Source organism: Halyomorpha halys, unplaced genomic scaffold (assembly GCF_000696795.3).
Source record: "Halyomorpha halys isolate HHAL.00 unplaced genomic scaffold, Hhal_1.1 Scaffold530.1, whole genome shotgun sequence".
NCBI lineage: Eukaryota > Metazoa > Arthropoda > Insecta > Hemiptera > Pentatomidae > Halyomorpha > Halyomorpha halys.
In genome coordinates, this window is record NW_027114956.1 from 36,996 (window position 1) to 51,639 (window position 14,644).

At 33.9% G+C, this 14,644-nt stretch overlaps 1 protein-coding gene across 1 annotated transcript in view; it reads left to right on the forward strand.

Annotated features, from left to right (window-relative positions):
• Window positions 1-14,644, forward strand: part of CARPB (Carbonic anhydrase-related protein B) — a 359,623-nt gene that overhangs the window by 26,399 nt on the left and 318,580 nt on the right. Inside the window, exon 2 of the mRNA XM_067052029.1 lies at window positions 415-494. Coding sequence (XP_066908130.1) covers window positions 452-494 — 43 coding nt within the window. The 5' untranslated portion in view covers window positions 415-451. The remainder of the gene's footprint in view (window positions 1-414; window positions 495-14,644) is intronic.

Sequence of the window (14,644 nt, forward strand, 5' to 3'; positions counted from 1 at the left end):
ACAAAAAATAATAAATTTTAAAAATTATAAAAATGAGTCCTTTAACGGGTTAAAATAATAATTTGTACGTCTTAATATAAAACAGAATGAATGGAGTAGGTCTCACACTATCTCAACTGTTTTACGTTTTTTGGTCATGTGGTACGTTATGTGGTACGTTATGTGGCACGTCCTGGCCTCGTCGCCCAATGTTGCAACTGGCGTACGTTCTGGATTCTGCTTCTCACCACTTCTTATGGTTCCTATGGTACAATGGTACAGTACTATCCGATCATGAGTCTGCGAGACTATGTTCTAATGGAACAAACTACGATTGGATTATGATTCGATCCGATTATTATAAGATTTTATAAAAAAATTTCATTTTATAAAAAAATAAATATTTACTCAATTTAAGCATAATATAATTTTTAGGTGCCGGAGTCGATTCCCTTGATCTCCATCGGTCACTATGGTTCTGCCATCGCTATTCCTGCTCCTCTGCTCTTTGGAAGGTGAGTACCCTCAACATTGACTATTGTTTTATTTTTTTCAATTCATATTAGTTACATTTTACTCAAATTATAAATAATTTCATACAAATACTATTTTTTTCTGTACGCGAACTACAACTATGGAATACATTAGGAAAACTTGGTTTTATGATCACATTAGAGAAATTGATTTTAGAACATTGAATTCTAATTCTAATTATTTAAGAGGACAATACTTCCCCTTACTATATGTTTTTCATATCCTTACCATCTTATACTGCACATAAGTAGCGCTCCTCACTTTCACCAACCCTTTTCTCCATTTATATTAATGATCTTCCTGATTCCATTCACCTTGCACAGTACAACCTATACGGTGACGATCTCCAAATCTATCTGTCCTTCCATCCCTCCGAAATGCTTGAGGCCATCCAAAAGATACAGGAAGATATTGACAGCATTAACACATGGGCGTCCAACAATGATTTGAAGCTGAATGCCAAAAAAACGAATGGCCATTCTTATCGGTTCCAAGCGCCTACTTCATACCCTCCCTTACTGTCCTCTACTTTTCCTTAACAACCAACCGATTCACTTCTATCCAACAATAAAAAACCTTGGTGTAACCTTTGATCAACACCTCTCCTGGAATAACCATATTTCCCAAATCACATGCAAATCCATAACTGTACTCAAACAATTCCTAAAATTCCGTAATTCCATTCCTCATAACACTCGTCAGCTCCTAGTATCCTCTCTCGTCTTCCCCCACTTCGACTACGGATCCTTGGTGTATGGAGGGCTATCTGCAGGACTAGAGTTGAGACTGAAGAGACTCATGAATTGTTTTGTAAGATTTATCTTTGGGTTCCCTAGGCACTCTCAAGTCTCCGGCTGGTATTCCGAGTTGAAGTGGACTAGTTGAAGAATCCAAACTCTCGAAGGCAATACCTCCTTGGTGTTTTTCTATTCCAAGTTCTTAACATCAAAAAACCTACCTATATCATAGATCTCCTCACTCTTCGTTCATCCATCCACTCATTAAACACCAGATCCCATCCGAATAATTTATATATGCCCTTCTATAGAACCTCCTTCTTTAGCAAATCCTTCGTCATACGTGCAACCTCCCTCTGGAATTCTCTTCCCATCTCCATTCGCCAGTCCTCATACATTCTCTCCTTTAAACAACACCTATTCCTTCATTTATTGAATAACCAAACCTCCACATCTTTGTAATCAAATAAATAGGCAGGTATTGATTAACATTTTAAACAGTAGTAAAGCCAATATACCAATGTAATTTCATTCTACTATCTGAAAATTTTTAAACGCTCGCCAGATAAAAATCTCACTACATGAACCATGTAATTATTCTTAAGGGACATATGTCCCAGAATAAAGTTATTTTTTCATTTCACTTCATAAATATCTCCTTATGTATGAGACTAGGTAGTTCTAACTGCTACATTGTTCATCAGTCGAATAGAACTGTCAAAGGACACTAGGAGACCAGATTTACATAGAATTCTGTAGATAGTATTTGTACATATTATGTCATGGTCTCATTATTATTCTTTCTATATTCATACGAATAAAGTTAACATTCACTGTCCTATTGGCTAACTTATATTATTTTCTAAAATCTCACATAATCTTACGGGCAGATTCAGAATAAATTGAATTAGTTTAGCTAATTATTTCTCGCAAAATTCATTTACTATAGTTTAAAACCAAATATTTTTTCGTAAATAAATGGATTAAAGTAACAAACAATAAGCATTTTAATTGTAAATATTTGTGACGAAAAATTCGGTGAGTGTATTTAGTTTGATAACATGTAATTTTCAAATAAAATGCAGAGCTATTACGATTTACGATCTATTCACACCAATTATTACGAAAAGTAAACTAAACATAAACTAATTTTGGGCTGCAAAGACAATATTGGCAGGAATTTACTAAGACCTGAACGACGATAAAGAGCGTCACAAAACTTTTCAATGGAACTGTTTAATATTAAATAAGGCTATGAGCAGGCGGATAATGGCTTAAGAGAAACAGGCCGTGAAAGGAAAAGGAAAAATGATATGGGTGGATGTACAATTTATGGCTTTATGACCGCAATAAAGCGAGCCATAAAGTGAGGGGTGCCCGCACCGAGCCATTTTATAGGGACCAGGTAAGTACCGTTCCTTTTTAGGGCTTCCAACCCAACAATTTGTCTGCGCGTTCTGGTACCTCCACTGTACTAAGGCTGTAACTTAACTCGGTTACACGAAATTTACTGATTTAGTAGACTTCTATTGCTACTAAGGTGCATCGAGCTGTCGTGAAGTTGAAATAAAAGCTTGTGGTAGGACAATGATACACAACAGGATGTCAGCAAACTTCTGTTGGTTTTACATATTGTATCAGTTTAACCATAAAAAAAACAAAAAAAAAACACATTCTTCAAAGTAAGAATGGAATAAAAATTGAAATATATCGCTACATGGAGTACTAATTCAGGCATATACTTACATTATTATATATTAATTCTGTATATCAGTTATAACCCATAAATGGATCAGTACTTGGCAAGGAGGTTATGTTACTAGACGGATGTACAAGGAGGTGATTTGGTCTAAATCAAGATCGATTGCTGGGGTTTTGCACAATAACAGGTATATACCTGTATGGACCCCACAGAGCTAACAAACCCACAGTGTTGACCCACGGCTATATTAAGAGAATAAATAATTATCTTTCACAACTGGATTCGATCCCAGATCCTTCGAGTTAGTAGCACAGTGGTTTACAAGTGAGCCACCTCGCTCTCTCTATTATATATATGTGTTGTGTATTTTTTCCTTTCACTTGCCTCAATATAAATTAGTGAGTAGGAAATATGGCGATTGCGAAAATTTCCAATACAAGTTTTCAATGGCAAATACATGTTAAGGTCTTCTGAGTTTAAATAAACAAGTCTTACTGATTGTTTTATGTGTCTGTGTACTTATAAGATCAGTAAAGCATAGTGTAAAAATGTATAGTAATGAAAATACGTATTTATACATTATATATGCCCCGGATGTTACTGCAATAAATTTTTTTTATGTTTTTTTTTATGGCTCTAGTGATTTTAATTGTACCTGTTCCTTTAATGTACAATCAAATGGTGAATAATATTAAGTGAAATAAAAACTCTCTTATCCTCATTGAAATTGCCCTACAGTGCTTAAATATATAATTTTCAAAATAGTTTTATTGCAATAACTGTACTTTCTTTATTTGAAATAATTCAGAATATATTCCTAATCATAAAAGAATATGGAATGATAAAAACTATTAAAGACTTTTATAATTAATTGCAGGAGAAAAAAAAATGAGATTAGGTTGATAATATATTTCTGGAAATAAGATTGTACTAAAGATATATTATAGAAGGCCTGAGATATTTTTTAGCCAATCTATTCAGGCTGTTGCTGTTGCTTGGGTTTCCATAATGAATCAAGCGCTATGAAATCGACAAGTAACCAGAGCTCGTGGTTTATTACGTTTTGCTACTGACTCGATTGTTATGATACAATGGTACACTGTTTAGGATTTATCAGTGAAAACCCGAAAAAATATCTAAAATTTTGTAATTCTTTGAAGAAATCCTGAAACTTAGTAACTTTATCACCTAAATCAATGAGCGCTTTAGCACTGCTAGAAATATTTGTTCGGTTTGTTTGGACTCAGATATAGTTCTCGCTCTGGCCAATGGTCAGATAATCCACTCAAGTTGAGTGTTTGCGGTTTTAGCGCACTTGCTCAGCCTCCACTGGCTCATTACCAGTGATGCGGCGAGAGGGATGCGCTGGGATCTTATGAGCTCTGCTCTACCCTTCACACGTAGGGGATAGAGTGGGCTCAGGGATACTCAGGTCGATTGTGTAAATATTGTATTTTAGAGTGTAAATGTGACCAGAGACTCTTTTATTTTTTTATTTTTCATACAGATAGTTTGATTATGTTCATTTTGTTTATTCTTCTGTTTGTATATATTTTAAGAGAGTTTTTATTTTTTTTTTATTTTTTTATTTTAGTAGGTATGAGATCATTTATCACTATTCTCTATTGCCCACAACTGTGTGACATATTGTAATATCTATCAATAAATAAAAAAGTATTTAAAAAAAAAAGATACAGTTCTATATTGGAGTTTTGGCATAATTTGAAGGAAAAAAAAATTTTTTTTGAGGGGGAGGGAGGGGTACAGCGGTTTACGGCTAACATCCTACTTTACCGAATCACTGAATCATGGTAATTCTATTAATTTAATTAATACTTTAATGTTGCATATTTTGTTTCTCGCATTATTTCGAAATAATTGGTAAAATTTGTTATTCAATTATTTACCTAATTAGTTCGTCTTAGAATCGCAATTTCATTGCTGGGTTAAATGAATCGGGCCTCGGGGGACCCTCACTAAAAAGAGATGACTAGTTGATTTTCGAATTACAGAAACTATTTAAGAATCGTATATTTAAGATGAATGTCGAGTGTTATCAATCAAAACTTTTTCTTATTTATTTATTTTTTTTTTGGAATTTATTCGTTGAAATTTACAACAAGTAAATTTAATTTTAGATATTCCTTCCCAAACCATGAAATTCCTCCCGCATCCAATCCTTACAATCCAAAATCCTACATAAAATCCTTGATGCTCCTCATTAGGTCACAAATAAACTCATTCACAAAGACGTTAACGTCCCATTCGATGCAGAATTGGCCCAAAACAGATATGCGGCTTTTCATTCCAAACTCTTTAACCATTCTCCGAGGCGTCTGAAAAGAAGATGGCCACGGGACCTTCTAATTTAAGTTAATGTTTGAAGTACCACCGATGGGTGGTTCCTTCCCAAGATTTTCAAGTGTATTTGAAACATACAACATATTTACTTATTGTATTATTTTGTACAGTTGCAAATTACATAAAATAAATAAAATTAAAAAATATCTATAGGACAATGACTGAAGATGAACTAACGTGGACCCTTAGCTCGAAACATAAGAGTCGGATCCAATTTATGGAGATGCGTTATCTTCGTAAGGTGGAAGGAAGGACACGACGAGTTAGGGTACAGAACAGCACTATACGGACTAGTCTGGGATTTCAGGGAGCATCCTAGAGAAGCACATGCTAGGGTGGTTCGGACACCTGCTTAGGATGGACCAAGAAGGAATTGCCAGGAAGACGTATGAGACTCACTTGGAAGAAAGAAGCCCAGGTAAACCTCATCATCTAGTCAGACTCTACAAATCGTGACCCCACTCTGCGCAAGCGGTAAAGGGGATAAAATGATTATAATGATGACCTTCAAATAATACAGATATATTGAGATTAATGTTCCAAAAACATTTCTAGAGATGATCCAGAGACCATCTTCTCTTTAGCCCCCCAGGAGGATTATCAGTTAATGAAGGGGGAACCAGGTTAGAAAAATGTGGGTTTGGGTGAAGGAAAATTTATCATGGAAGAATGGGTATCTAGTCCTGGCCAAATAGACAGCATATGGAGAATTGAGGTCCTGATTTCGGATACGAGAGGAATTCGATGGACTAAAGGATCCCAAAATCTCATCTCCGTAAGTTCAAATAGGCCTTATTATAATCATATAAATGAGTCTATTGTAATTAGTAGGAAGCTTAGACCGTTTTCCTAGTAACAGTCCAAATCGACGAGCAGTTTTCTGCCTTTTCGGCCTTATAAGAGGACTCGAACTCCAGGGTTTGAATAAAAATAAAAACTAGTTTTTATTTGAGTTTTCTACTCTTGGATTAACTAAAGGAGTTTCGGGGATGAAAAATAAAACGATTTGTTTTTAAATAGGAGGAATTATAATCCCCCCCCCCCAAGAGGAATTTGATTCTAGAGCGAGTCAATTAGCTAAGGATTTACATGACAATGGCAAGGGCGGAGGTGAGAGGAAATAAATTAGCCGGAAATAAAGTTATTATTTCTTTATTCATGAGGCCGGGCGACTCGGGGTTATTAATGGCCTTTTAATTGTTGGATCTTGGCCTGGGGTGGGAGAGTGAGAGAGTGGTCGTTCGGGACCGGTCGCGGATCAATCACCAACTTTAAGTAAACTAGTTTATTGTGTTCGAGTTGCATGATGTATCGTTCTAATGCAAACTATAATATATAGTTAACAACTTGGTATTCCATATTTCCTATCTCATATCTATAATCCTCATCGAGAATTTCTTCAATATATATATTATAAATTTTGTTCCTTCCTATTTTATAATAAAATATAACAAATGTGTGTACAGTTTAATTTCATTAATCTGAAATAATTGCTCCAAGGGGGTGTTCGGATTATTGAAAAGTTTGGATTAGAGAAATGTTTAGGAAAAATGGAGTGAAAAAATCATTTATATGCTTGTAATTAAGAATTTTTATTCATTTAAAAAAAAATTGTTTTATTTTATATCCCCAGTAATATTAAGGGATGATTTAATTTGTTAAAACTACAATATTGTTTCGGGAGTCCGGGTAGCCACTGGGTAAGGCTCGAAAATAGTTTTCTGTTACACTGTAGCCGTGAGTCAACTCCTGCTGGTTCTTGGTGCCCTTCTGAGGTTCACCCAGCCTCTTAAGTCGAGCGTGATTAGGATCAAATCACCTCCTTGAACAGCCGTTGGTCTAGTCACAGTACTTCCTTATACAGTACTGAACCCCTGACCCTTTATAAGTAATAGTGGTACAGATTTAATTAAATTAATTTTAATAATACTGTTTCACTGTGGATTGCCTTATATTATATTGTTCATTTATAAGTGATAACATTAAAATATCTAAATCTACAACCCATGAAGGGTTATGGGTTCAGTACTTTGTAAGGAAGTTGTGCAAGGAGGTGATTTGGTCATTTTTTAGATTTTTAACCAATTAGAGGTACCCAATATATAATACTGGATGGACCCCAGGAGAACTCAAGAACCAACAGGGTTGACTCACGTCTACAGTGTAAGAGGAAACAATCTTCTTCCCAGCCTGATTTGAATCCGGCATTACCACGCTCACACTTTGTCCCCAAAGGATATAAATAAAAAAAAGATATACTGTATCCCAAACCTGGGGGTTGGAAACCCCTTTGTAAACTCCCACATTCACATTCTTCTTTCTCCATACGCCGCCTTCTCTAACACGACCGAAAATTCTTTTATGGAAAAAAATATTTCTATCCTCTTCCTTGTTAGCATGACCCGAGCCCATAACGTCTTAATCGAAACATTATTAAGACAGAAATACTCTATTGGACTTAAATAGTAATTAAACTGTTCAGTGTGGGCCAATGTTTCGCCGGGCGTTATCAGGGCTAAAAAAAAAATACAAAATAATGCAACAAAGTAAGATAATAGATATTATGAAATAAAAGTAAACTATATATGTATATATGTATATATAGTTGACCGCAAAAATTGATATATTAGAAAATGATCAAAAGTGAAGGGCTTCATCAGGGCTGCTCAAATGAATCGGTTGAACAGGGACTAGACCAATGGTTGTGCAAGGAGGTGATATAGTCATTTTTTAGATTTTTAACCAATTAGGAGTACCCAATTTATAATGCTGGATGGACCCCAGGAGGACTCAAGATCCAACAGGGTTGACTCACGTCTATAGTGCTATAACTGTTCAACCGATTCATTTGAGCAGCCCTGATGAATCCCTGCAAAGTGGGACGAAACGTCGGAAAATAAATAGTTGTAAACTATTTTTGTTTCACTTTTGACCGCAACCCTGACCATCTTCTTATATATAAACTATATATGATTTAAAATATGTGAAACTTTATATAAAAATGAACAAGTAAGGTATTTACTTGAAAGAAAAAAAGATATACAATGATATTTTTTTTTCTAATTATTTATTTATTGTAATTTACTACTGTACAAAATAATAGAGTAAGTATGTAGTATGTTTCATATACACTTGAGAATCTTGGGAAGGAACCACCCATTGGTGGTACTTCAAACATTAATTTAAACTAGAAGGTCCCGTGGCCATCTTCTTTTCAGACGCCTCAGAGGATTATCAGGGATTGTTAAGGATGAAAGATTAAGAATTAATGGGTTAGGATGGTTAATGAGTTTGGAATAAAAAGACGCATATCTGATTTGGGTCAAATCTGCAACGAATGGGATGTTAAGGTCTTTATGAATGAGTTTATTTGTGACGTAATAAGGAGCATCAATGATTTTACGTAGGATTTTGGATTGTAACGATTGGACGCGGGAAGAATTTGATGGTTTGACAATGATATTAAAGTAAAGATAATATTAGAAAATTTTAGAGTAAAATATACTGCATAAATTTTTTTATATTGATATTTAGAACCATCTTAGTTTTATTTTATTTTATGTTATATATTGACTTAATTGTTTACATTATTTTGGTTGTCTGTGTCATTTTTAGCCCTGATGATGTCCTTTAAAGTGGAGGGAAACGTATGCTCATATTACATTGTTAATTCTATTTGAGTTTGTTTCTTCCCCGGACTATTTTCTTTTGTTTACAGATATTGTATAATTTGTAATTCACTGATATAATTAGTTAAAATAATAAACCATGGTGTAATAATTTGTAACGTTATGATTGTTATGAATTAAAATTGTTAAAAATTTATAAGTTTAAAATATCATTCAATTGAAAAGAAAACTGTAATAATTGAACGATGAACTTGGTTCGTTCGCCTTTAATATGCTAATATATTTCTGTAGCTCATACATTTGTTTTGCATAAATGTTTAGGGAAATAATGTTCTCTATCACTTAGGGAAATCCGATTTAAACCAGATTAAATTTACATGCTCTCTAATCTCGAGTAAAAACTTTATGAATATTGCTACAATTTGTGCATAATTTTAAATCCAATTTTGAAAATTTAGCTTTCAAAAAAGTTATAATCAATCATGAATTATAATTATCTCAGAGCTGAGAGGTTGTGTAATCGTTTTTTTAATTATTCAAAGAAACTTAATTAACTGCAAATTTATAATCGATCTGCGTCTATTTTGGCTTTATAAATATTATAAATTAAAATTCTGTGACCTCAAAATGTAGTAGTAAAGTACGTCTTCTTGTTGGTTTTTTTATTTTATTTTCATTTATTACGTAACTTTAAAGTCGTAAGCTTCATTTAACATTTTTTTGCAAAGAAGATGGAGGCTATATGGATATATATTCCATTTTCAATCTTGTCTATTGGATCATATATATTGTTTTTTTTTTTAGAAACCAATATATATTATTGTTTTCTTTTAATTTTGATTTAAATTGCTTTCATTATTTTTAGACATCATTTACATATTTTGTTATATTAAATAAATTACTCATCGTTTATGTTTATTTCATTAGTTACTTGAACGGTATATGTTTTTAATATTTTTTAAATAATTTATTTTGTATAATTCTTACCTTTACAATATTTTATTCTTGCAAAAAAATATAGTTCAATTATATTCATTAATTTGTATTCAAGAATTTTCATATGTTCGTTTTTATAGTGAAAACTCTTTTTTTGTTTTAACTATTCCAGTAATTTGTTTAATGGTTGGAAATTGGCAATGGTTAAATGAATATATCTAAATATTTTCATAGATAAATATCAGAAAGTTAAAGTTTATAGTTTTTTACTAGAAAATATTTTTAAAAAAATCTTTATTTATAAAATCTGCTTTCTTTATCCTTTATCCTTTACAAATTCGCTAAAATATCATGTATATCCAATATCCTTCAATTGAATAACGCGTAAAAATACATATTAAAAAAAAATCGAAGTGACACTAAAATCCATGAAGGGCTAGAACTAAGTTAGAAAATGCTGTATCTTGAACAACGCTTGTGCAAGGAGCTTATTTGCTCAAGATCACGCTCAGCCACCAGAATATTCCCTAATTAAGGGCATCCACTTTATATTTGGGTGAGCACCCGAACCTACAGGGTTCACTCAAAGCCACCATAACAGAAAAAATAACTATAACTGAGCTACTCAATTCCCCCTAAAAATAAATATTTTAAGTATTAGAAAATAAATTATACAATATGATACTTTCTTGGATTTTCTTTCAGAAATTAGAAGGTCGAAAAGTTTGATAACTTTTCATCCAAACAACAAATATACAGAACCCTTTTCATCTTCTGTCTGATTAAACTTCGTTGGACGGCAGTAGAAACCGGTTGGGGCCGTAAAGCTATCAATAAACCGGTTACTGATATGAGCAAGTACCTGAACCTCACGTAGCCTCGTTTTATTTTTACCTGCTTCCTCCCAGACCAAATTAAACTCATTGCTCTGTGCAACCGCACGAGGTTATATCCACTCTCTTCACGTTATTTCCTCTATCTCTCTCTCCTTCATCCTTTCTCACCCACCCTCCAGTGGACAAGGATATTGTCATATATACCTCTGGATAATGCAAAAACTGTAGCATTAAAATACGTTATAGTACTAAATTGGTAAACAATTGATGTAATCCCATGTTAATGTATAAGAAAAGTTTGCTTCTTTTATAGCGCTTATAGAAAGAAGTACCTGTTCGATTTGAAAAACTTCTTACGTTAGATAGGCCGTCATGAGCGCACCTAGAGGGGGCAGGAGGGGGCCGCTGCGCCCCTTAGGATTGAAAAAATTATTAATTTAATAAAAAATGTTTTATTTTTCAAGCTACTAATAAAACCATCCATAAAGACCTAAATGTTCCTTATGTAACCGATCTAGCCCGAACCCGATATTATTCCTTCCATAATAAACTCCCTAACCACCCAAACCCACTCGTTTCTAACCTTGCTTCCTCTTCCATTCCTGGCAATCCTCCAAGGCGCCTGAAAAGAAGATGTCCTCGTGACCTTGTATTGTAAACTGTTTTAGAGTTCTACTACTGGGTAGTTTCTCTACATCCTGTATCATACCATATGTCATTATGATCAAATTTACTGGTTGTATTTTTTTATACAGTTGTAAATATCAACAAATAAATAAAATAAAAAAAAAAATAAATAGAAATTTTCAAGCAACTACTAATTATAATTACTACTAAAGCTCTGTGACAATCATTTATTATCTTTTTCCGTGCTGAAATGCCATCCTTCCTGACCGGACCGGCCCCACTAATACCTTTTTTTTTCTTTTTTTTATACCCTCCTGTAATGATGTTAATGAATATTTGGTACATGCATATAGGAGGTATGCTATATGTATGGCTGGGTGTTAAGGATACCTTGGATTCCTTTTGGCATTATAAGGTTAGGTGAGGTGTCCAATGAAGGTTGTAACTTGGTTGGCTTACGCTAGTGGATTATTGGGACGGGGAGCGACCGTTCCGCTGGTTCCACTAGCCGATAGCTGAGCGTTCTAAACCACTAATACTCCTTTTTTTATTATCAAATCCTCTTTATTTATATATAATTACATTTACAAATATATGATAATACATAGTATATATACAGATCACATATTGACTTTGTTTGCCGTATGGCAGTATAAGTTGAGTTACAGGGTCCGCTCTAGGCATTGGTAACATACTAGTTGGGGGCTTGCATAGAATGGAGAGGGACCATTCCGGCTGGTGGTGGTACTAATACCCCCAGGTAGCGATGGTTCTATATCACTTTTGAAATATTTGCTTCAAACGGGAAGAGGAGACATAAGATAGTTAAATCGAGTATTATTTAAAAAGCGCCTAAACGGCGTTATTGACTAGTTTGCCTCCCCTCCCCCCTCACTAATTGACGGTAACTTGCCATCCCCCCTAGTTTTGATCCTGGATATGCCATTGTAGACAGTATCGTGAAGAAAATTTTAGGACAGACAGTTCATAAGAACGAAGTAATAAACGTTAAACGTAGAGTAATATACGTAGATACGTAGCCATCGTCTTACAAATACCAGTATCTTTAATGGTATTTTTCTTACGCTAGAAACGTACAGTTGGGATATCTGATCAATTAAAGCATATTTATTGAGTTTTTCTGAGAAAACCATGGATAATAGCTAAAAACACAAAAACTGATTTTAATCTCATTCCGTTGAGAATCGAATTATGGGTCATTTATACTATTTTGTTCCACTTAAGGTATAGTATCTGCTCCCACAATATGACCTCTTATTAATGGTACACCTTGTATAGTAAATACAGATAAAACCGATGAATAAAATATCTAAATAATAGTAATTAATATTAAAATCTGTATTTTTGAATTTTAAAATACACATTATAACGTATTTTAGTCAGGTTTGGTCATATTTTCGGTAGAATTTTTTTTTTAGAATTAAAAGAGCTTAAATTTATTTAATCTGATCTACAACTGTACAAATAATAAATACAATAAGTAAATATGTTGTTTGTTTCATTTACACTTGAAAATCTTGGGAAGGAACCACCCATTGGTGGTACTTCAAACATTAATTTAAATTAGAAGGAGGAAATTTAAAATAGGAGGAAAGGAAATAAGGAAATTAGGAGATTATCAGGGATTGTTAAGGATGAAGAATTAAGAATTAATGAGTTAGGATGGTTTAGGAGTTTGGAATGAAAAGACGCATTTGTTTTGGGCCAAATCTGCAAGAAATGGGATGTTAAGGTCTTTGTGAATGAGTTTATTTGTAACGTAATAAGGAGCATCAAGGATTTTACGTAGGATTCTAGATTGTAAGGATTGGATGCGGGAGAGATTTGATGGTTTGGTAGAGCTCCAGAGCTCAATTCCATATGTCCAAATTGGTCTGATTAATGTAATGTATACTAATTTTTTGTAGTGAATGGGAAGTTTAGAGCGTTTGTCAAGTAAGTGTAGCAATCGGAATCTACGAGCAGTTTCTTGTCGTTTCAGTCTTGTGTGTGGATTCCAAATAAGTCTCTTGTCTAGATGGAGAACTAAGTATCGAATCTGGTCAACAGGCGTTAGTGGACTATTTAGAAAGGATACTGTAAGACAGGCGGGTAGAGGTTTACGACGGAGAGTAAAGGTGATGGAATTTTATGATTTTATGAAATTTAAATTGCAACTTGATTAAAAAAATGAATATTGAGGGACAGACTTTGTAGGTGAGTTTTTTATTGCAATTAATGAGCGTTTGCTTGTGTTACCTAAACCACTTCAGGATACTAGGGCTGAGAGTAAAGACTATAAATACCGATCAGTCACTTAGTATGATTTAAGCAATTCAAATTCTATAATAAAAGGAAATAATTTTAATAAATAAATTCTATACACTTATTTATTTCAAATATGAAACATACAATACCTCTTTTATGAAAATCGGGAAATGAAATGACCCGACAAGGCTTATTGAATATTAAAATCATATTTGACACTGGAGAGTGTGGAACGTACTTTACAAATTGTTCGAGAGAGGCACCTTCAAAGAAGGGCGCGTATTAAGGACTTTTTGTACCCGCCGAGGAGTTACAAGGGGAGATGAGAGAGGAGGGGTGGATTAATATCCTTATATCCCAAGTGAAGGTAATTCCGTTAAGGGACTTTATTCGAGGAGGCTAAACTAAAATAAAACTTTTGTTTAAAGAGTCTCGCGCTTTGCAGAACAACTTGATTTTCAGGAGAAGACCTTCTTTTTTCCAACAATGGTTCTCCACCAACCTGAGGTAATCATTATGATTAGATATCAAGGATTGTGGAATTAAAAACCGAAACACGTACAATAAATTCGCCCAGAATCGTGCAGTAAAAATCCAAAATGTGTATAAAGCACCTAAATCCTACAATAATAAATGTTTATAGTTGAATTTGTAACATTAATACATCAGTGGCACCTCAGTCGTAAGGCACTGTGTTAACTCCAAGGACATGGGTTCGAGTCCGATTTCAGCAGGGAATTATTTTCTGTTAGACTAAAGTCCTGCGTGGTCCACCCAACCTCACGAAGCGGGTATCCTTAATTAGATAATAATCTGGCGGTCCAGGGAGATTCTGAACAAATTACTTCCAAAACCGGTGGCCTAGTAACAGTACTTCCTTACAAAGTAATGGACCCCTGACCTTTAGTGGGTTTTAGTGGCACGAATTTATTTTATTTTAATATTTGAAAAATATACGCTTATGACACATGTATACTTTCTGTAAACAACGACCTAACTAACACTACAGGCACACATAACATCTATTGAAGAATG